The sequence below is a fragment of the Tupaia chinensis genome, unplaced genomic scaffold (assembly GCF_000334495.1).
Source record: "Tupaia chinensis unplaced genomic scaffold, TupChi_1.0 Scaffold000270_2, whole genome shotgun sequence".
In the NCBI taxonomy this organism is placed as follows: Eukaryota; Metazoa; Chordata; class Mammalia; order Scandentia; family Tupaiidae; genus Tupaia; species Tupaia belangeri.
The window spans coordinates 152,177-173,484 of record NW_006159751.1 but is presented as its reverse complement, the minus strand read 5'-3'; the positions used below and the strand labels follow the sequence as shown (position 1 = coordinate 173,484).

The following is a 21,308-nucleotide window of genomic DNA, read 5'->3' as shown; positions in this document are numbered from 1 at the left end:
TCAAACAGATGGATCATGTTTTATTCATCTTTCTATTCCCTAAGGAGGTAGCATAAACTTGGAACCAAATTAATCTGTGCTCAAGCCTGTTACCTTAAAAGCAGTAGTTGATCCCAGTTAAAATAGTTTTTACATTAAGTGTCTAATAATCTTTCCTCATTTTACATATAAGAAAATATTTTTTAAAAACTCACTCCTTTCACACACAAAAATATTCAATATGTCCCAGCTCTGCCACTTACTACCAAATAACCTTATGAAGTTACTCAATTCCCCTGAGCTCAATTTCCTTCTCTGCAAAATGAAGATAACACCAATTGACCTCTAGACATATTGTGAGAATTAATAAATGAAAATACACATGTATCAAGCAAAATACCCTTAATTCATAGTAGCCTCTAATTTCCTTTCTTCTAAATGGAAGATAAAAGAAATCAATGATTTACTAGGAACCACTCTTATTAATTTCTCCCTCTCTCTCTCTTTTTAAAAGAGATTTCTGCGATAGAGCATACACACTTGCTGTAGAGGCAAAGACAGAGAGACCAAAAGTGAAAAACCACCCCCCAGGGGTATGGCCATGCTGCATTCCTTCCTCCCGTTTTACTTGTGGGATTTTACGCAGGCACACACACATGTGCCCAGCGTGAGTTTCAAGCCACTGGGTCCAAGACTCAAACCAGAGTCAACTACATGGGAGTCCAGTGATGTAACCATAAAGCCATCTTTTGCCCCCTCTTTTTTGATCAGTATTTATTTTCAACAGGAACTTTAACTATCTAGGGTAACTAGATTCTTTCCTCCTATTTAAGCAAAGAGTACATTTTAAATAGTACCAATTAAAATCAACTCTTATGTGACAGAGTTGTTCATCTTACTAATGATAATAGCCACATTAACTCTGGAAGCTTGACTCCCTGGATGACAGTTAGCTAAAGATTTCTGTATATTCATTGTAGTAACAACTTTTGATATTCTTGTTAATTTACTATAATAGTTTTATTTCCATAGATAATATGCCATGTAACACATTTCTAAAAATCTATAATATAGAAATATCATCCCAGGTATATCCAAATTTTAAAGTTTTAAGAAAAGTATGGTTGTCACTGATTTTCTTTACTTCCTCCTCAAGAGATCCCTATGAAACAAAGATGAAACAAATATTAGACTTAACTTATACATGTGCTTGGGGTGGTGAGATGGTCAACTTTATTTCAGTATCCAATAATATACCAATCACTGAGGTAGGCCCGTTTTATGTATTATCTTATTTAATCTTTACAGTAACATGCAGAAGCAGACACTATATGATCTCCATTACAAATGAATAAACTAAATGTCAAATAAATTATCCAGTAAATACTGGAGTCACAATTCAAACACAATCTGACACATAAACCCAGCCTCCTCTATATATTACACTGGCTTCCTGGCAGCACCAAAAGATTACAAAGCTAATTTAACTGAAAGTAGTTATAATAAATTTGCTCTAAATCAAACTGGCCTAAAATTCTAATATCTAGATTAAAATGAAAAGAGGCATGCAAAATACCCAAGAACCAACTCTATCCTACCAAAAAAATTAAAACCACAGTGCTGGCCCCCTAGCACAAAGGTGAAGTGCTATACAGAGAAAGCCAGATCCCACATGGCCAACCAGATTTCAAGTCCAGCCACAGCAGCTTGAAATACACACCAGAGGTGTACACAAGCCAGGCACTTGATGGAGAACTGGAGGAAGGGGGGATAGCAGCATGGGGAAGTGCTTTCTCTCTTTTTCTCCTTTACCCACACATCCTCTGGTATTTAAATTAAATATATATGTGTGTGTGTGTGTGTGTGTGTGTGTATAAAACTATTAAATGCTTTTTTTTTTTTGGAGAGTTTTTTTGCAATAGGACGCGTGCGCTCGCCAGACAGACAGAGAGACAGAAAACAAGAAATCACCCCCCGGGGTGAATGGTCACGCCTCAATCCCTTCTCCTCCATTCTCCTCTCGGGATCTTGGGCATGCACGCACACGCGCCCGGCATGAGTTTTAAGCCACCGGGTCCGGGACGCGAACCGCGGTCGACTATGTGGGAATCCAGCGACATAGCCATTACGCTAACTGCTGGTTCCCTTAAATGCATTTATTATGGTGCAATAATGTAGTTGTTCAAATTACTTTATTAGCTCTTCCAATACTCACTGAACCTGATCAAAGAAGGTAATGCCTAAGTACAAGCCACTTATAATTCCTTAATACAAAATCAGTTGGAATGCTTACAAACTATAAACAAAAATTGGGGAGAAAAATAATATTTATACACACATTGTATCTAAAACAGAGATATGATAATTTTTTAAAAAAAATTTGCCAGAAGGTGCATGTACTCACCAGAGAAAAAGTACTCTCTATAGTGAATGGTCACACTGCAATCCCTTCTCTTCCAACTCTCCCTTCTGTTGAGATTTTGGGCACACATATACACATAACAAGTGTGTATTTCACACCACTGGGTCCAGAACTCAACCCCTGTGATCAGCCATGTGGGATGAAGCTACCTCAACCACCACCTATCAGGTAGCTAGGTATGATAATTTGAGTATATGTTTTCTTCTTAGCTACTTATTGAGTTATATTTAAAACTGTTAAGATAGCAGGTTTTGCTGCTCTTACTCTAAAAAAGTTATCCCATTAATGATAAAAGAAGAAATTTTCCATATATGATGATTATAAAATACTATTTCTGATATTAAAATTACCTTACAGTACTTTTAACTTTTTGGAGTTCTTTCCCATCTGGTACCTCATTATCATCATGTCTATTTTGTGACTACGTTTAGATAAATATTATTATTCCCATTTTATATATAAGGAACAAAAGTAAATTAAGATAAATTAAGACCTAAAATTAGAAAGCTAGTCCTTAACAAAGTTGATTCTAAAACTTAACTCAAGGTAACAATTAGATCATAGTCCCTGGCTTTCCTGTAATGATTTTCTAAGAGTTTAAATTTACCAAAAGCAACAGTGGAGTAAACTAAAACGATAATTGTGTGTCATTTAAAAAATAATGTGAGCATATTAATACAGGTGATGTTGGGCCAGCCAGTGACACAGTGGTTAAAGCAACTGGATTACATGAGGCAACGGTGCTGCCCAACTTGAAAAACATGCTGGGAACATGAAAAGAAGGGGGAAGTGGAAGAGAGGACTGTGGCATGGCCATCCTCCATAGGGAGTGCTTTCTTACTTTCTTCCTCTTGCTTGCCAATAAGCATATGTGCCCTCTAGAAAATTTAAAAGCATATATATAAAATACATATATATGTATCTTTGCAAAAAATTAGCTCCTTGGTAAATAAACTTGCCTAACTATAAATAAATCAGCTTTCCTCACATGAGAAAAAGGAATCATATATTACTATCTTATTCTAATTATAATTGTTTTTTAAAAAAGAGATTTTTTTAAAAAAAAGAAAGAATACAACTGCATATTTGATAGCATGTAGCTAATGACAAGAAATTTTTTCTAGCTACTTTCCAAAAATAAATAAATAAACAACACATTTAACTTTATGTTTACCTCATGTAAGGCCCAGTGAACAAAACAGAAAGAAGGAAAGCATACAACTTTTTTCCTATTTTTATTCTTTTGCTATAAGACACATGTGCTCACCTATAGGCAGACAAAGAGACAGACAAGAGAAAGTGAGAAAGCACCCCCAGGGGGATATTCACACTGCAATCCCTTCTCCTCCATTCGCCTTTCAGAATTCTGGGGATGCACACACATCTTAACCACTTTTAACTTTTAGGAGTTTTTTCCTATCTGTTATCTCATTATCATCATGTCAACCCTGTGAATACATCAAGAAAGGTTTTGGAGTTTTTTAAGAGAATTTTTTGCTATAGGGTGCATGTGCTCACCAGAGAGACAGAGAGAGATAGAATGTGAGAAATCATCCCCTAGGGGAATGGCCACACCGCAATCCCTTCATCATTTTCCTCTTGGGATTTTGGGCATACACACACATAGACCTGGCCTGAGTTTCAAGCCACCAAGTCCAGAACCTGAACCACAATAAACTACATGAGAGTCCAGCACCTTAATCACTGTGCCACCCGCTGGCCCCTAGAAAGATATTATTCCTGTTTTATATATAAAAAACAGAAGTAAATTAAGACCTAAAATTACCCCTTGCTGGCCAACAATACATTTTCAATGAAAACTCACTTTTTGTATTAACTGATCAATGACTTGTGAAATGAAATTTTAAAATTACTGGGGGCGAGCAGGCAATGTAGTTAAAGCGCTAAACTCCCACATAGCTGACCATGGTTCAAGTCCTGGACCCAGTGGCTTAAAAATCAAGACAGGCACTCGTGCGTGTGTACCCAAAATCGCAAAAGAAGAATGGAGAAGGGACTGTAGTATGGCTGTCAGTCCTGGAAGATGATTTCTAACTTTCCCTCTCTCTGTCTCTCTGGCGAGCACATATATGCCCTATGACAAAATAAAAACGAAAAAAAAAAAAGTTTACTAGGGCCAATCATAAGGTACTAGATTCCCCCATGGTCTACCATAGCTCAAATCCTGGACATGGGAACCTGAAAATCACGCCAGGCACATATTTGTGCATGCCCCAAATCTGGAAAGAATAGAGAAGATGGAATTGTGGTGTGGCCATCTCCTCCCCACGCCTCCCCCAGGGTGATTTCTCACTTTCCTTTTCTGTCTGTCTCTGGTGAGCGCATATACTCTATGGTAAAAACCTTAAAAAGTTTACTTTTCTAATGACAGCATTCCAACTGTTACTTCCTATACTATTTTCACAAGTGACAGCTTAAGTGGAAATAAGGCCAAGGCGTCCTCCCTCTCTGGTTTGTGTCAATCAATATTAATGTTCTTCTAGCAAAGAGAAGTCTCTCCCTCAAGAGTATTATGTCAGGACTAAGGAAACCACGTAGATAACTTGTAAAGAGCAATAATTCCTTTCAATATCTTCCTTTTAATATCTCAAAGCTAGTCAGAGTTCAATGTAAGTTATTTACATATACCAACCTATAAATCAGTGTTTATTACACTTACTTAAGACAATTTCAAGCCTAAATGCTGTAGCTATGTAGCATAACCCTCTGAAGCCATAGCAAGAAGATGACTTACCAACTGGCAGGTGTCTTAGATTTTACGAATAATGGCTGTCTGCCTGGATAAAAACAAATATATGTGCCCCAACAGACGAACTCACTCATCCTGCTTAGCTAAGAGAGGAGAGAGGCTTAAAATAACTGGTCAACAGTACAGTACTTGTTTTATACTAGAAAAAAGAATCACACTTTACTATAAAGAAACTTATAATTCATGCAGACTTTTAAAGTGTCCTCTGTAATACTTTATATTCCAAGTTTTACTTACCAGAAATGTATAAAAGAATAAGATCCAAGAGATTATCAATCAATTTCAACCCCCAAATTAAAAGCAACTGAAAGGGTGAATTATGATATTACTTTCATTGCCTCAAGAAATGTGAAGTTATGAGAAAAATAAATCCATATTTAAACCCTCCTATTATATTTAATGACTTGATGTCAGTTTCCACTCCAGTGAAAATTAGTGCACGTACAAGCTCTAATTCACTGACGTACATCCTCATGTAAAAACTGACACATGCCATAGTTAAAAAGATATGGGTTTATAAATATGGAATTAAAAGAAACTTACCCTTTGCCTTTGTGCACCTTGACTTCCAACCCAGTTTCTACAGAAACAGGAGGACAAGTGCCAGTGCCAGAAGATTGCCAATTAGAACTCATCTTTTAGTCGCTGAATAATAAGGCCAGATCCCAAAGTCGGCTATAGGTTTTTGATTGTCAGTAGTTCCTAAAAAGAAACCCAGGAGGAAAAAGATGTTTAACCAACTACTATACATAGAAACACTCCTTTTAAACTTGGTGATTTAAAAAAAAAAAAAAAGAAAAAACAGGGGAGGGAGATCCAATACCACATATGTTAAAAAAAAAAAAAATTATCAGGGCTTTAAGCTAAATTTTAAGGAGCAGCAAATAGAAGAGGTATCTTTGAAGGTTCAAAATACTCTTTAAACCTACACTAACGGAATAAAAGCACTTATGTACCACAGAAATAAAGTAGTTCCAAACCTTACAAGTTCAGATTCATTCATTCCTTTTGTAGAATGAATTTTCAGTAAGATTTTAACACTGCAGAGGGTAAACTTCACAAATGACATTTGTGAGATGAAATAAATGAAGATATAGGTTATATCTCCACTAAAAACAAACCTCTCATTTCTCAGAATAAATCTATAAATCACAAATAAGCCCTTGAAAAAATTTCCTAGAAATACTGACACTGCTATACTTGATGAAAAATCCCTCCAAATGATATATCAATTTGAAAACTGTGGGATGTGAGAATAATCTGAAAGCAATTTTTTTTATATCAACATGGTTGCTTGGTGAACATATTTTACAATGTTTTATCAAAATACACTTAATACCATTCCTGTCTCTAAACTGATATACTGCAATTTAGAGTTCTCTGAACAGTCATACTGGACCTTTAATACATATAAATCTTAATACTTACTATATCATTTGTCATTGTGTGCCTTAATATGAATTCAATTACTATTGTTATGTGAAAAAACTGACATATCAAGTTAGTATCATATTAAAATTAAAAAATAAAGGCAATTAGGAACCATTCCTAAATACTGCTCATATTCATCTCTCTACTGAAAGCTCTAAACCAATCTCTACTGTATTTTCTAAATCACAGGGCACCTATCAGCAAACAATGTCTCAAATATTCTTATCTGTACCTGTAAAAAATAAACATTCTATCTCAAATGATGAGAGGGTATCAGACACCAGAACAGAAAGAAAAAGATAAAAAAAAAACATAAGAATCACAAATGAAACAAGAACTAACCAAGATAAGCAAGAACAGTTAACCACTTCCCATCTTGATGACAAAGACTTTTGGTAATTTTCTGGCCACCTAAGGCTAAGAACTCCTTTATTCCTATTTTTCTTGTTCAAAATATTTTTCCTCTTTGGGAACCAGCAGTTAGCGTAATGACTATGTCGCTGGACTCCCACGTAGTCGACCGTGGTTCCTGTCCCGGACCCGGTGGCTTAAAACTCACGCCGGGCGCGTGTGCGTGCATGCCCAAGATCCCCAGAGGACAATGGAGGAGAAGGGATTGCAGCGTGACCATCCCCCCTGGGGGGTGATTTCTCGCTTTCTGTCTCTATGTCTCTCTCTGTCTGTCTGGCGAGCGCGCGCGCCCTACAGTGAAAATCTCTCAAAAAAAAAAATTTTTTTCCTCTTTCTTTAATTTGTTAAAAGGCATGTACACAGGCCAGAAGGAGGGAGGGAGGAAGCGGGGGAGGGGAGGGATGTCAGTAAGCATCCCTTCATGGAAAATGGTCATGCCACAATCCTTCCCCTCCATTTCTCTCTCCTTTTGGGATTTCAGGCACACATACACACCATGCTTGGCATGTTTCTCAAGCCACCAGGTCCCAGACTTGAACTGGATAGTCAGTCAAGTGGAATCCAATCATCTTAACCACCACTTCACCAGCTGGTACCAAAATATTTTTCTTCATGATTTAAAGTAAACATCACGAACTAATGTAGAAATCTGAGAATCTTAGGCACGAGGAAGATGATTCTAACTATTGATTTTTCATCACACAAAATATTCATATATCTGCATCTAACACAATGCTTCTTAAACTTTAATATACATCAGAATCACCTGAGGTTCTGTTCTATGTAATAGGGTCTGGAATGAGGCCCTGCAATTCTGCATTTTTAACAAGTTTCCAAGTGATACTAATGCTGTTGGTCTGAGGATCACATTATTAATAGCAGGTATTCTAAGGCTAAGCAACAGACATACTGTACCAAGACCCAAATTATACTCTGAAGTTTTAGGTTTTTATTTACAACCAATTCATAAATGGTTGTGTGTGTGGTTTTGTATATGTATAAGATTTGTCTCTATAACAGTGGCTCTCAACCTTGGTATATTAGGATCAACCGGGCACTTAACACCAATTAAGGAGTGTTTACTGAAGTGTTTCTATATGTAAAGAATATACACAAACTAGAGTATGTATAATAATTATCTACAGAGCTAGGTAAATCTATTGATATGTCAATTTCTATGAGCTAAAATGGAAATCACCTTTTGGGACACCAAATATAAAGAATATATAAATATATAGTAGTAACTCAAAATGTTAATTTTGCCCGGAATGATAGTTCTACTGTGGACCCAGATATAATAAATTATGTTTATGCACAAAAACTTATTAGATCCTTCTCCCAGGAAAAACAGAAATTTGTTGGTCACCTGAAAAAGGTCAGATAACAAATTCAGTACTTAAAAGTTTTATGTACCTAAGTATCTTGATGTGCACAGGATGACAATCATTCACAAAAAGATTGTAAATTATTCATTTTTAGCATGGGAGTTTGGTTTAAAACTACTAGAAAAACTACAAATTATGAAAGGAAGTATGGTCAGTGTAACACTAGAAACTATGTATGTATGACTATAGTGGAAACTGTAATAGTTTGTTGAAAGCAAAACTAAGAATGCATGTTGAGAAAATGAGGATATAATAGAAGGATGAATGCTTTGAAAGCTCAAGGTGGTCAAAATTAATAAGCCCTAAAAATAAAACCTGTATTATTGTATTTAAAAAATAATACTGCTAGTATATAAAGAACATATTCCATCTAACTAAGAATCTGAAATATTAAGAATTCATTTTCCTTGGCATCTTAAGGAAATGTGTTCCTTTTCCAGAAATAGGCAGCAAATCTTGATCAAATCTTATCACTCCTGATTAAAACCTTCCAAAAACTTCCCACTGTGCAAAGCATTTAGAATACAATTCAAACATTTTATGAGTGACTACAAGGCCCTAACTGGACAGTTTATCACCTCTTTTTATCCACCAAAAGGTTAAGCACCATTAGGAAATAGAAACTTATCTGTTTATATCATTCAATGTGCTCTTAAAATCTAAATAGAATGTCGGATATGTAATGCATATCCAAATATTTTAATAATTAATTAGCTACATTTACAGAACACACACACACAAGAGATAATTCAAAATAGGAAATCTTCCAATTGTTTACAAGGCAAGGATACATTCTACCTATAATTTCTTTACCCTCAAACTTATTGGTAACCTAGTTAGGAATACAGCAGTGTTAGGTGATGTTCCATTACTAAAAAAAATTTCCTGGGAACCAGCAGTTAGCATAATGGCTATGTCGCTGGATTCCCACGTAGTCAATCGCAGTTTGCGTCCCGGACCCGGTGGCTTAAAACTCACACCGGGCGCGTGTGCGTGTGTGCCCAAGATCCCGAGAGGAGAATGGAGGAGAAGGGATTGCGGTGTGACCATCCCCCTTAGGGGGTGATTTCTCGCTTTCTGTCTCTGTCTGTCTGGCAAGTGCACGCGCCCTATAGCGGAAAACCTCTCCAAAAAAAAAAAAAAAAAAATTTAAATTTCCTGTGTACACATAGACATATTCAATTCCAAAACTGTTTTCTATGTCAAGGTACACTACAGTCACATTATTTTTAGATTAGCATCGAAAACTCAGGGATATCTCAATCAGTTTCTGGCTACTGAGTAACCCTTAGTCAAATCAGAAAACTTTCCAGTATCCCTTTAGCTTTTTAAAAACTAAACAGTGGCCCTTCTTCACAGATTATTAGGAGACAAAATCAATTACTAAGCTAGACTGAATTCCTTGAAGAAATAGTTACATGACTATAAAACTATTACTTAAATGACAATTTTAAGTGGTAAATTCACAGCACGAGATTCCTTCTTGACTGCTGCCACAATTCTGAATTTATCTTCTGGAAGCTCTTCCTCTCAGCTTCTGAGACCAAATACTGTTCTCCTATCTGGGCTTCTTTTCCAGCACCATCTTCTCTTAGCATGTATCAAAGATGACACTATTCCAAATCTACTGCTCAGCACCCAACTGTCTATGGGCCAATGTTGCTCAACATGTGATTCACTGACTGCAGAATATATCAAAATTACCTTAGGGAGCTTATTTAAGAATGAAGACTCCTGGGTCATACTGGTCTTCACAAATCCCAATATCTGTGGCTAGAGCAAGACCTACGTGTTTCCCAAGTATATACTGCAATCATTTATATACTATAGTTTAAAATCCACTGCCTGGGCAATTTCAGAAATTTGCAACTTTAATCCTAGTCTTAGTATCCAGAAAAAAGTAGTAAGGTTTAACAGTGCAGTACCAAAAGGGCCCTACCTGGGACAAAGGCCTGGTTAGAACCCTGGCTCTGCCATCCAACAAGTTTATAATGGTCTGTGGTAAGACTTAAATGAGACAATGTGTGTACAGTACTTGTCAGAACGCCTGCCCTGAAGCAGACAGTCAGTAAATGACTACTGTTAAGTATGCCCAAGCTAGCTGATCCTCTCTCTCTACCCACACTTCAAATTGGCTTGCCCTTCAGTAGTCCCTATTTTTGTTGATCCAACCATCTTACTAGTTTACAAGTAAGATCAGTCTGGATCATATCTTTTCCATCAATAAATAAGCTGCTATATTCTTACTCGTATTTGTCTGCCTGAATGTCAATACCAGTATCTCTCCACCATGTCTTTCCATGTCCTCCAACACATTCTTTTGTAAAGCCTTTCTTGACCAGCCAAGTTCAAAGAAACTTGTCCATATACTCATAAATATAGCCATATAACTTATAAAAATCCATGAACAAATATTGGCCTGTGACATCTTTCCTATAGTTTGACATAAACTGTTTAATTTTCCCCATTTGTACAATTAGAAGGTGAGTTGCAGAAGTGGGTAGAGACTATTTAATACTTTCCTCCAGTTCTCAGCACCTTAGTTCTTAGTACAACCAACATTCAAGTGACTGCAGAAAACTGTAACAGAAAACTAAACATTATAGTCACCCAGGTTGACACAAGTTAAATTTTATCTCAAAGTCAAAATCTTTCCTTGGTTGTTAAGATCAATCTTATCTGAGATTTGAAGAAATTTTGCTATCAATAAATTTTTAAGAATTTTACACCAGGGACCAGCAGTTAGCGGAATGGCTATGTCGCTGGACTCCCACGTAGTCGACCGTGGTTCGCGTCCCAGACCCTGTGGCTTAAAATTCACACCGGCACGTGTGCATGCGTGCCCAAGATCCCAAGAGGAAAATGGAGGAGAAGGGATTGCGGCGTGGCCATCCCTCCTGGGGAGTGATTTCTCACTTTCTGTCTGTCTGTCTGGTGAGCGCACACGCCCTATAGCAAAAACCTCTCCAAAAAAAAAAATTTTATTAAGTAAAAGGATCTTTTAAACACGGAAGCTCAGAGAGTCAACTAGAGTGGGAGATGGACGAAGTGGTCATAATTAGATATACTACCACAAAAAGGAAAATTGATGCTATACTAGCAATAAGCATTAAATTTACTGCCTCATATAAACAACTTCTAAACAAGCATGTGATTTAGACTACCGAAGTGGAAATTTATAAAATCACAACTATGTTACTGAAGGCAGGGTAACCACTATTAACAATTTTAATACTCAATACCAAGCTTTTCAAATAGACCAAATCAATTCTGAAAAACTTATCTTTACAGAAACCTAAATTTAGATCATATGAAAGACCTGAGAAATCAAATACTTCAAAAGGAAAGTTTCAAATTTATAAATCAGAACCCTGGAGCTAACACTCAGCCCAGTTAATAATTTTTTCTTTACAATGTAACTGGAATTAAATAATTTCATGAGTGGTTTAAAAAATAAAATGTCATGCTGTGTACCTTCCTAGCTTGTACTATATGGTTTTATTAACAAATAAACAAATACTGTGTTTGCAACACTTTTCTCCTGTTCTTACTCAGGATGAAACCTGAGACCTTGGAAAGATACCAAACATGCAGAAATATAAAAAGTACAACCATAATCTTTCCTAAATCTCAACAGTGTTGTAAAATATTTGTTTACTAATTGTTTAAAGAAATATGAGCTCATCTTTCAAAGCCCTTAATGGTAGCCATCTCATAAGCAGATGTTTTAAAACCTTCTTTTAAATGACACTGAGACCCTGAAAAAAACTCACTGTGCTTCCTTTTTTCCCTCTTACTGCAAAGTATGGATACATAAGCTGTCCAGCTAAACAATCCAGGAGCTCAATCAAACCTGTGGAAAAAGTGGCTAGTACAGACCATCTATAATATTTTAGTTACTAGATATTCTAAGTCTTCTGGAACAGATGAAAAAGAAAAATTATACTCAAACTTTATGATCTCATTTAAAATTAAGGAAACCTAAGCTGTACAATATTCTTAAGAAGTTATGCTAGTGAGGGGAGCAGCAGTTCGTGTAATGGCTATGTCACTGAACTCCCATGTAGTCGACTGCAGCTCGAGTCCTGGACCCGGTGGCTTAAACTCACACCAGGTACGTGTGCGTGCGTGCCCAGGATCCTGAGAGGAGAATGGAGAAGGGACTGCGGGGTGGCCAGCCCCCATGAGGGGTGATTTCTCACTTTCTGTCTGTCTGTCTCTCTGTTTTTCTGGAGAGCGCACACACTCTATAGCAAAAACCTCTCCAAAAAAAAAAGTTATGCTAGTGATAAGTTGCCAAAGCATCATACTTGATTAGTAAAGGAGACTAGAAGGCTCAGAGAGCTGGTAGAACTAAATGGACAATGAAAATGTTAAGAGCAAACAAAAGCCAGACTTTGTTCAACACTCCTGCCTAGTCATTTCCCTAACTGCAGTTGCCTAATTTTAAAATCTCTTTGTGGGACAAGGAAAAAATTAACTGTTTCAGCTAAAATATCTGTCATTCTCAATCTGATGGTATATTCTTTTGTTGATATACACTACGATTTCTAATAGATCAGTGTTTGTAAACAAGCAACATTTTTATAGCAGTACATCAGTCACCCTGCATCATTAAATTACAACAAAGAGTACAGACAAGGTTAACAGAAAATATCAAAATTTCGAAGGACATCAAGACCACAAGTCCCAAACCCACAACCAAGATTTTAAAACTTTGGGTCCCACATTACAAAGATTTTTTCAAATATTAAATTTTAAAATAAAAATATCAAGTATAACAAAAGTTCTGGCTTAGAATTTTATAAATATGACATTTTAGGAAACAGTGCCTAAAGATCTTCGTACAGAGAAACATACCCATACAATATTAAAAGCCTTCACCCTATTAATTATAATGCATTTTTGATCTCTTAAAAAACCCTCTTACCTGTTTACAAGAGTTTACACAGCTGTTTGCCACTGGAACACCACCTTGCAGAGTATAACCGTGGCATCCATTGTTGATAATCAATCACCTGTTGCCTAGCAATCATCATCCCGCATGGAGACAGACAGCACTAGGGCTCTTCCATCCGAGGTTAAAATTCAAAACATGCCCAACAAGCCTGCATTTCAAGGTGGTCTTCGTCTGCAACTAGTTAAGTTTAGAACTGGCAAACAACAATGGTGTCTGAAGCCAATGGTGCAGCATTGCTGGCTTCCTCTTGAACTCCAGCGTTGTCACTGTGCACCGAAGTCTCCTGCTGCAAACAGGGGAGTTGTGCTCCTGTACTGGGAACAGGCTTCCAAAGCTCAAGAGCCCCTGTACAGGACAATGCAGGAACTAAAGGCAAACACTTTTTCCTCCTTAAGGATGCCTCCATTTTTTCCTCACATATGCATCTGTACTACCAACCGAAGTAACAGGGCCTGAGTGTGCGTTCGTACCTATGAAACCGTCACGGTGCATGCACATCCAAGGCATGTGGAACCACAGGTCAAATAAGGCACAGATACCAAGTAACGGTTCTAATTACAAACGCTAGCTCTCAGGAACTCTTCATCCATTCAGAACTAAACCCATCACGCATAACTCTGGTAAGAAGCCCCTGGAGACGAAGGAGCTCCTCAATTGTGTCAGGAAAGGCTTTATTAACATCATTAACATTTAAAAGCAAACGGAGCATTTCTCCTTCTTTTGGCAATTTGGTGCAAATGTTAAGTACAAGATAAAGCAATTTCAAACTTTTCTTCAAATTAAAAATGAAACTAAGGCCAAACGTGATGGGTGAACAAAATAAATCAAAACTTAAATTTCAGCAACTCCGGCTCTTCAAACCAGCAAAGCCCCCGACTCGTGCATTGTGGTGAGGTTTAGGGTGCTTGCCCCGGCTTCTTGCGTGCCAGCAAACAGCACCATTTCCTCATCACCGTTGAGGACCGAGAAGCAAATGATCCCCTTCACTGCAAACAAAGGGGGGTCACAGTAACACTAGTGATCCTTCAGAATTGACACACTGTGATAGTCAAAATGAAATTGATGGTCTCCCTGCTTCTTGCTCAAGACACACACGATCTGAGCAGCAGCAAGTACCCCCTCAGCTGCAAACAAAGGGGTCAAAGGTTTGCCGTCAATTCACTTCCAGGCAGAAAAACATTTTCCTCAAAAGAAACAATTTATTTAGAATAAAACAAAAGCAGCTCAACTGTGAGCGCACGTTTGAGTGACAGCTACTTTTAAGCTGTGTGAGCCATAAAAAGGGTTTTTCTTTACTTTTCCAGAAATCTTGTGTACACAGCACAAAGCAAAGAGGTCATTTTTTTTTTCCACTTAAAACACCGGCATTGGCATCACAATAGCAGATACACAACTTTAAGCTGCCATTTTAGTAAAATGCACAAATACTAAACAGATTAGCTTTCTTCCATCAGAGGCCCATGTAAACTCCACATAAGCCACTTCTCTTCAAAAAGGTCCATTAGAGCTTTGAATTCCATATCTTCATCCGCTGTTCACCAGTTTTGCTTGCAAGGGGGGAAAAAAAGGTTATTCAGTACAAACGTTTACAATATTAAAAATATATATATTTCCCCTATGCCATTAAAGATGAATAGTAACAAGACCTTCCTGTGTTTAGTCCACCTCAACTTCATAAAGCACCAATAATACCCACTGGCACAAACCTTGAAATGAATTTACTATATGGATAGACAAATAACAAGTAGAATAATAGGGTAGGTTTTTTTTTTTTTTTGCAATTGAGGATTATAGGGCTGAAAATATACTTTATACTCATGTAATGAGTAAAACATGTCAAAATTTCAGGGGGAAAAAGCAAGTTTACAATCAATTTATAATCTATCAATATATTCTAAATATAACTTAAAGGGTGAAACTATAAAAAAGTGAAGTTTAGTCAAATTTTTTACCCCATTTTCATTCTGTAATTTATATGGAGCAACAAAGACTACTCCATAATTGTAGAAAGGGGTCAAGATACAAAGCCATTTAAAAATCCACCTTCCTGTGTTATCAAAGACAGCAGCTATTATTTTAAGAAAACACTCATAGGAACAGGCAAAGAACACTTCAGGACTCTCACTTTTCAACTCTGCTTAAAATCACATATATAAAACTTTTCATTAAGCTTAACATTTCACTATGGTTACCTGAAATTGTTTTGTCCCTTTAGGGACATCACTAGAACCAGAATTTTAATGGAGTCAGCTCCACCTCTCCTCCCTTCTTGTTCTCAAATTTACTTCCCACCTTAAAACACTGTGGCAGAGACAGAAAAAAAAGTCCAGAAACTCTCTCCAAATTTTTTTTCACATAAAAGGTCATTAAGGCCCTCTTCTCAAGAGGATTTCTTCATTCTGTTACCAGAGTTTTTGGTGAAAGATTCCTGTAGGGACTACATGCAGTTCAAACTGTGCCTGCATACTGAGCAATTTCACTGCCTTAAAGAAAGGGATTTAAATTTTTAACAACAACAAAAAAGATATTGTCAGTGAAAATATGCTCATTAAAGTCTCAAAATAAACCTAAGCCTAGCTCTGAAAGTAACAACCAATAACCTTTTACTACTGTAACTCAAATGATCTAAAGTCAAGGGCCAAAGTACATCATGTTCAAAATGTGACGTTTATACTAGCAATAGGATGGACATCTTAAGATGTAATCCTTAAAGGGAAACTATCTATTCTCAGCTGAGAGTTAAAGTACACATTATCTTAAACAAGAAATGTAAATTTTCTTGTGAAAAATTCTTTAAAGATATCCCAATACCAATCAACAAAATAATATCAAAGAATTTAGAATTATTGGCTAGGAGCTGATTGTTTTCTCTGTAAACTTTGAAACTGTGATCTAAACGTCTTAATTATCTTGACAATTAAGTAATACTTAGTCATTAAATGATATGTTGAAGAATACTTTCTTTTCATTCATTTTAACTGAGTCCCAGAAAAATTAACTGCACTAATTAAAGAAAAAAACTGGTTGCTACAAATAACATTCAATGCTGAGTTTACGAAATTCTGGCTAATAAGAATTAGAACCAGTTTTAGACCTTTGATTTCATTCAAATTCTGAAGGCTTACGTAGATAAGTTGATAGATATTATAAATCTGCACAACAGAATGGGCAACACAAATAAAATTCATCTTAATAATGGCACTCTGTAGGTAAGCCCAAACTACACATAATTCTTTTTTCTAATACATACATTTAAGCAATGGTATCAAGCCATTGTTTCAAAACATTGAAACATAAATTGCTTAGATTTTAACAAAAGCAGCAATGTCAGGTAAGGATTTAAACAACTATGGAGCAAAAAATCACAGTACTCTTCTGTCACGCCAACTTAAAAAAAAAAAGAGGGGGAAACCACACACATCTTGGATCATACTGAAATTTGATGTCATGGACTTCACTCTCCAAAAGAGTATAATCACTTGTCCAATGACCTTATCAAAGATATCCAAAAGTTAATGGTTAGTGAGATTATTTAAACTGGAAAAATGTATCTAGCCACATACTGTACTTTGATCCCATGTATGCAGATTCCACACGTGAACTGGTTTCTGAACAGGTGTCTACTCCATGCCAAGCACTGCTTTTTGAAAGCAAAAAGCACTACAAGTCTTAATTGAAGCATCTCGGGTATTTTCTCTACAGGCACACCAAGGCTTTTGTGCTCTTAGTCTAGTATTTTCTTTCTCTCAAAAATGGCGAGTTTTTCCAGTTTAAAAAAAAAAAAAAAGAAAAATTTCTAAACTTAAAAAGAAACAAAACTAAATGCATATTGAGAACCAAAAAGAATGACGCAGCAGTGGATGAGGCTTTCGTGCTGACATGCATTAGACACCTGTCATAATGGAAAATAAAAATTACATGACATTTCCCTGGGTTATTATTGGTGCTATTTCAAAACTACCAGCTTTGATAACAGAAAGAAAACAGTTGGGTTCTGCAAGGCTTTGAATAAGTCACATTCACAGAATAGAAACATGACTATGATCCAGGGTCCAGAAGTTTCTAATCATATCAAAGGCCTTTAGATAAAGTCCTCAGTATTTAAAACGAGGGAGAAAAACATACTTACTAAATGACCTGAGAAACCAGGGGAATAGATGAAAAACCGAAACAAGAAATCATTCATTACTGTTAAGCAGCAAAAGCCCTCAAGAACCAAGACAATGTCATTCTAAGCTTTAAAAAATTAAAAAAGTGGGGGTGGGTTAAATTATTTTGTATTTATCCCAGGTGTCTGGGGAAAAATAAAACAGTATAAAAAGGTTTTCCTACAATGACATTTCAATTCTCTGTGGCTGGACAGCAGTAAAAAATATTAAACAAAATTTCAAAGGTATTCAAAATATTTCCAATAATGTACTGTTTAAATATGAAAATAAAAATACCAATAAAGCATTAAGAGAGCTCTCATCAAAGGCATTTTATGATAACTTAAAAAAATTATGCAATCCAGATATGGCTCATTAATGCCCACTGAAAGAACAGATGACTTATGAGCCTGCAGACAACTCTTCTTTCTATTACTGAAACCAGAAATCTGAATGGATACAAAAACTCATCTTTGATGAAGAACACTTAGTTTTGAAATATGCACAATTAGAACTATACCCGCTACACTTCTTTTAAAAGGCAGCAAAAACACCACCACACACCAGTAACTGACCAAGGTATTCTGATTTTTAAAGCACCTACTCACTTCTTGCATTCTAATGTAAAAGACATATGTGGTTTGTAACATAGTCCTCAATTTTTAATGAACAGATACAGCTACAAACCAAAAGTGCATATACGGGATACAGAACTCAAGAACTACCGATAAAAAATGGAAGTTAAATCAAATTCTCTGGGGAAAAACTGTGTATTTTAAGAAAAATACCCAGATACCTGATTAAGATAATTACACTGCTATACATTTTACCAGCGTATAAGATTCCTGATCAAATTTTAGTCAAATTACATTTCTGGCACAGGACTTATTTACCTACACATCAATCATGCCATTTTTTAAGTGGAAATTACTATCTTTTACAGTCAGTGGATTCTCCAAAATCTGACTCCAAAGTTATGCTTTGTAACTTTGAGGAATATTTTTAAGCTAGAGGTTAAAAAAGAAAAAACCTTAAAAAAATGAAGTTACTCATAGGGTAGGAACTCCTAATTAAAGCAAATCAATCTGCCAGCTACCTTCAGTGTATTCCTTTCACTTAAAATAATACCTACACAGTCCCAACTTCTATTTTAAAGAAGTTTATAAAAATATAAAAAAAAAAGAAAAAGCTACAACAAAACTAGCTAGCTAATTAAAAAGAAAATTCTATCTGATGCTGTATCCCATTACACATTACAAAACAGGAACCATGTCAAAGTAGTAAATACAAGTTACACATGGACTTTAGGACGCACCACGGACAATGATCATGACCAGGTAATCTTCTTCAGATTTGGCCAGTGCCTTGGCAGGGGAATCCAGGAACTGCTGGGAGAACTCACAGGGTGGGAAGGCATGAAGGACCCCGGTGTTTTCCTTGTCTTTGTTGCCCCCCACAGGGAGGCTGATCACTCCGGCTGCCTGCTTTTGCTTTAAATAGGACACAAGGTTCCTGAGTGGCCTCTGAGTAGAGGTGGCAGTGTCTGATGTGGCCAAGGAAGAGGAAGACCGGCTGTCAGAACTTCCAGGCACAGCAAGAAGAATGGCATAACCATTGGGGCCTGCCACTTTGATGCGTCGAGTTACTTCATCCAACTTGGGCTGATCCAAACGGAGACGCTGAGTGATCTTGAGCTGGGCCACTTTGCCTCCAGTTGAGCCCTCCACAAGAAGACTACTAGCCACTTGAAGGTCACCCTGCAACAGATGCATGTTGGAAGGAAAGTTGCTGTTTTTCAACAGAAGCATGCCCTGCCAGGCCAAACAGAGTTTGGGAGAGGCTGCTGTTGTAGGGCCTGTCCCCCCATCTTGTTTCTGGGAAGGAGACTTTAGCTTGGAAGAAGTTGTGCTGGTGCTGGGTGCACTTCCATCAGGCCTGTCTTCTTTTTTCAGAGGGCTTTTCCCCTCAGTGGGAGCAGTTGTCCGGTGTTTCCTGTCCCGTTCAGCCGATGCAGAGTTTTTACGGTCTCGCTTATCACTCTGGCTCTTTTCCAAACTACCTCGTCTGTCTCTGATTGGAGAGGACCTTTCCAAAAGAAGAAGACGGGAAGATCGATCGTTATCACTGTTGTAACGATCCCTGCTACTGCTCAATTCTGGACTGCGTTCAGGAGAAGGAACACAGTGACGTTTTCTTGGACGGTCACTGTCAGGGGACCTGTCCATGTGCCGTCCTCCACTCTCATCAGGCAGTCTTCGTTTCCTAGGCTGGTCTCTGCTGCTGGGCAAATCTCGATCACCTCTATCCCGGTCCAAGGACCAGCCATCTCGCCTGCAATCCAGGCTATCCAGTGGCTCATAGGCAGGCAAAGCAGTAGCTGCAGTTCGGGTGCTGCGTTCCCGGACAGGGGGCGGGGGTGGCACCCAATCCGAGTCAGAATAAAGGTCCCTATCACGATCTCTGTAAAGTAAGGGTGGTGTCCTATCCCGAGCACCCCTCAAAGGGTCAGGCGCCCGATGTCCAAAAGCATCTGTCACCAGTTCATAATGAGTCAAGGGCAGAGGCTGTAGATACTGTTGCTGGTAACGATGTTCTGTGTCTGCAAAATCCACTCTAAGGCGACGATCTGGGCCACCAAGTGGGAAGCCCCGCATGTGGGTCCAGGCAGCATGAGCTGCATCCAGGCTTTCATACTGGATATATGCCCAACTATCACCTTTTCGGTAGTCTATGGTACGTATAGTACCAAATCGATCAAACTCTCTTGCCAGGGCAGCAAGAGGCACCCAAGGTCCCAGGCCACCTACCCACAAGCGGGTGGTAGGTGTAGCTTTACCATAACCAATTTTAATGGGATTCCGAATTATAATTTTGCCAGACATTGCTAGTTTAGCCCGATGAGACATATCTAGGTTCTCAAATTTGAGAAAGCCATAGGTACTGGTCTGACCGCGAGAAGGCCTCTTGATGTCTACTTCTGTAATGACTCCAAAGCGATCAAAAGCCCTTCTTAAATCACTCTCTGTCACAGTGATGTCTAGGTTGCCCAAGAAAAGCGTCCGATTAGCTCGCTGATCATCTTCGGGTGAAATCTCATCCACTTCTCTGAAAGGAGCAGCACCTGCCCCAGCCCCCACCCTCGGCTCAAGACTGTATGCTGGACGCACTCTCTCATAAAAAGGGTAGTCTCGTTCTCTCTCCAGTTCTCGGGGCAACGGTGGTGGAGGTGGAGGGGGCAGGCGGCCAAGAGCTAACTGCTGCAACCGGTAGTCTCTGTATCCCAAAGCAGCGCCACCAGGGGAAAGTGATCTCTGGCCTCCACCTCCTCCAGGGGGGTGCCGGTGACCACCTACAGAGGACCCGACCACGCTGGCTGATGGAGGATAAGCATCTTTGTCTAAAGGAGAGCGGCTGCGGCGCCTGCTCACATACACAGCTTCTATCTTCAAAGGCCGGTCGTAGAGCACCAGGCGGCCTCTGGCATGCTTGGCCGCCCGCGCGTCCTCTGGCCGCCGGAAGTTCACAAAGGCAACCCGCTCATCCCCGCTGCCAGAACCCGAGAGATGACTGATTTTGACACTTACATCACCGAAGCGTTTGAACTCGTGAAACAGTCCATCCTCCACCGCTTCGTCGCTCAGCTGAGACCCCAACTCACTTATCTTCAGGGTCTTATATTCCCCGCCGTCCCCGCCGCCAGGAGCTGAGGAGGCGGCCCCTGAAGAACGTGACTCCCCGCCTCCACCCCGGGAGCTGCTGCGCGATTCGCCCCCGCCCGAAGAATTTTTGGTGCTTGGGGAGC

At 38.3% G+C, this 21,308-nt stretch overlaps 1 protein-coding gene across 1 annotated transcript; it reads right to left on the bottom strand.

The window, feature by feature from the left end:
* Positions 1-14,537: 14,537 nt before the first annotated feature.
* RBM15 (RNA binding motif protein 15) lies at positions 14,538-21,308 on the bottom strand (the record flags this gene model as incomplete). The annotated part of the gene is given in 2 exon segments (XM_006149655.2): positions 14,538-14,905; positions 18,822-21,308. Coding segments are annotated over 2 exon segments (2,510 nt in total), but the record flags the coding sequence as incomplete, so codon positions are not given.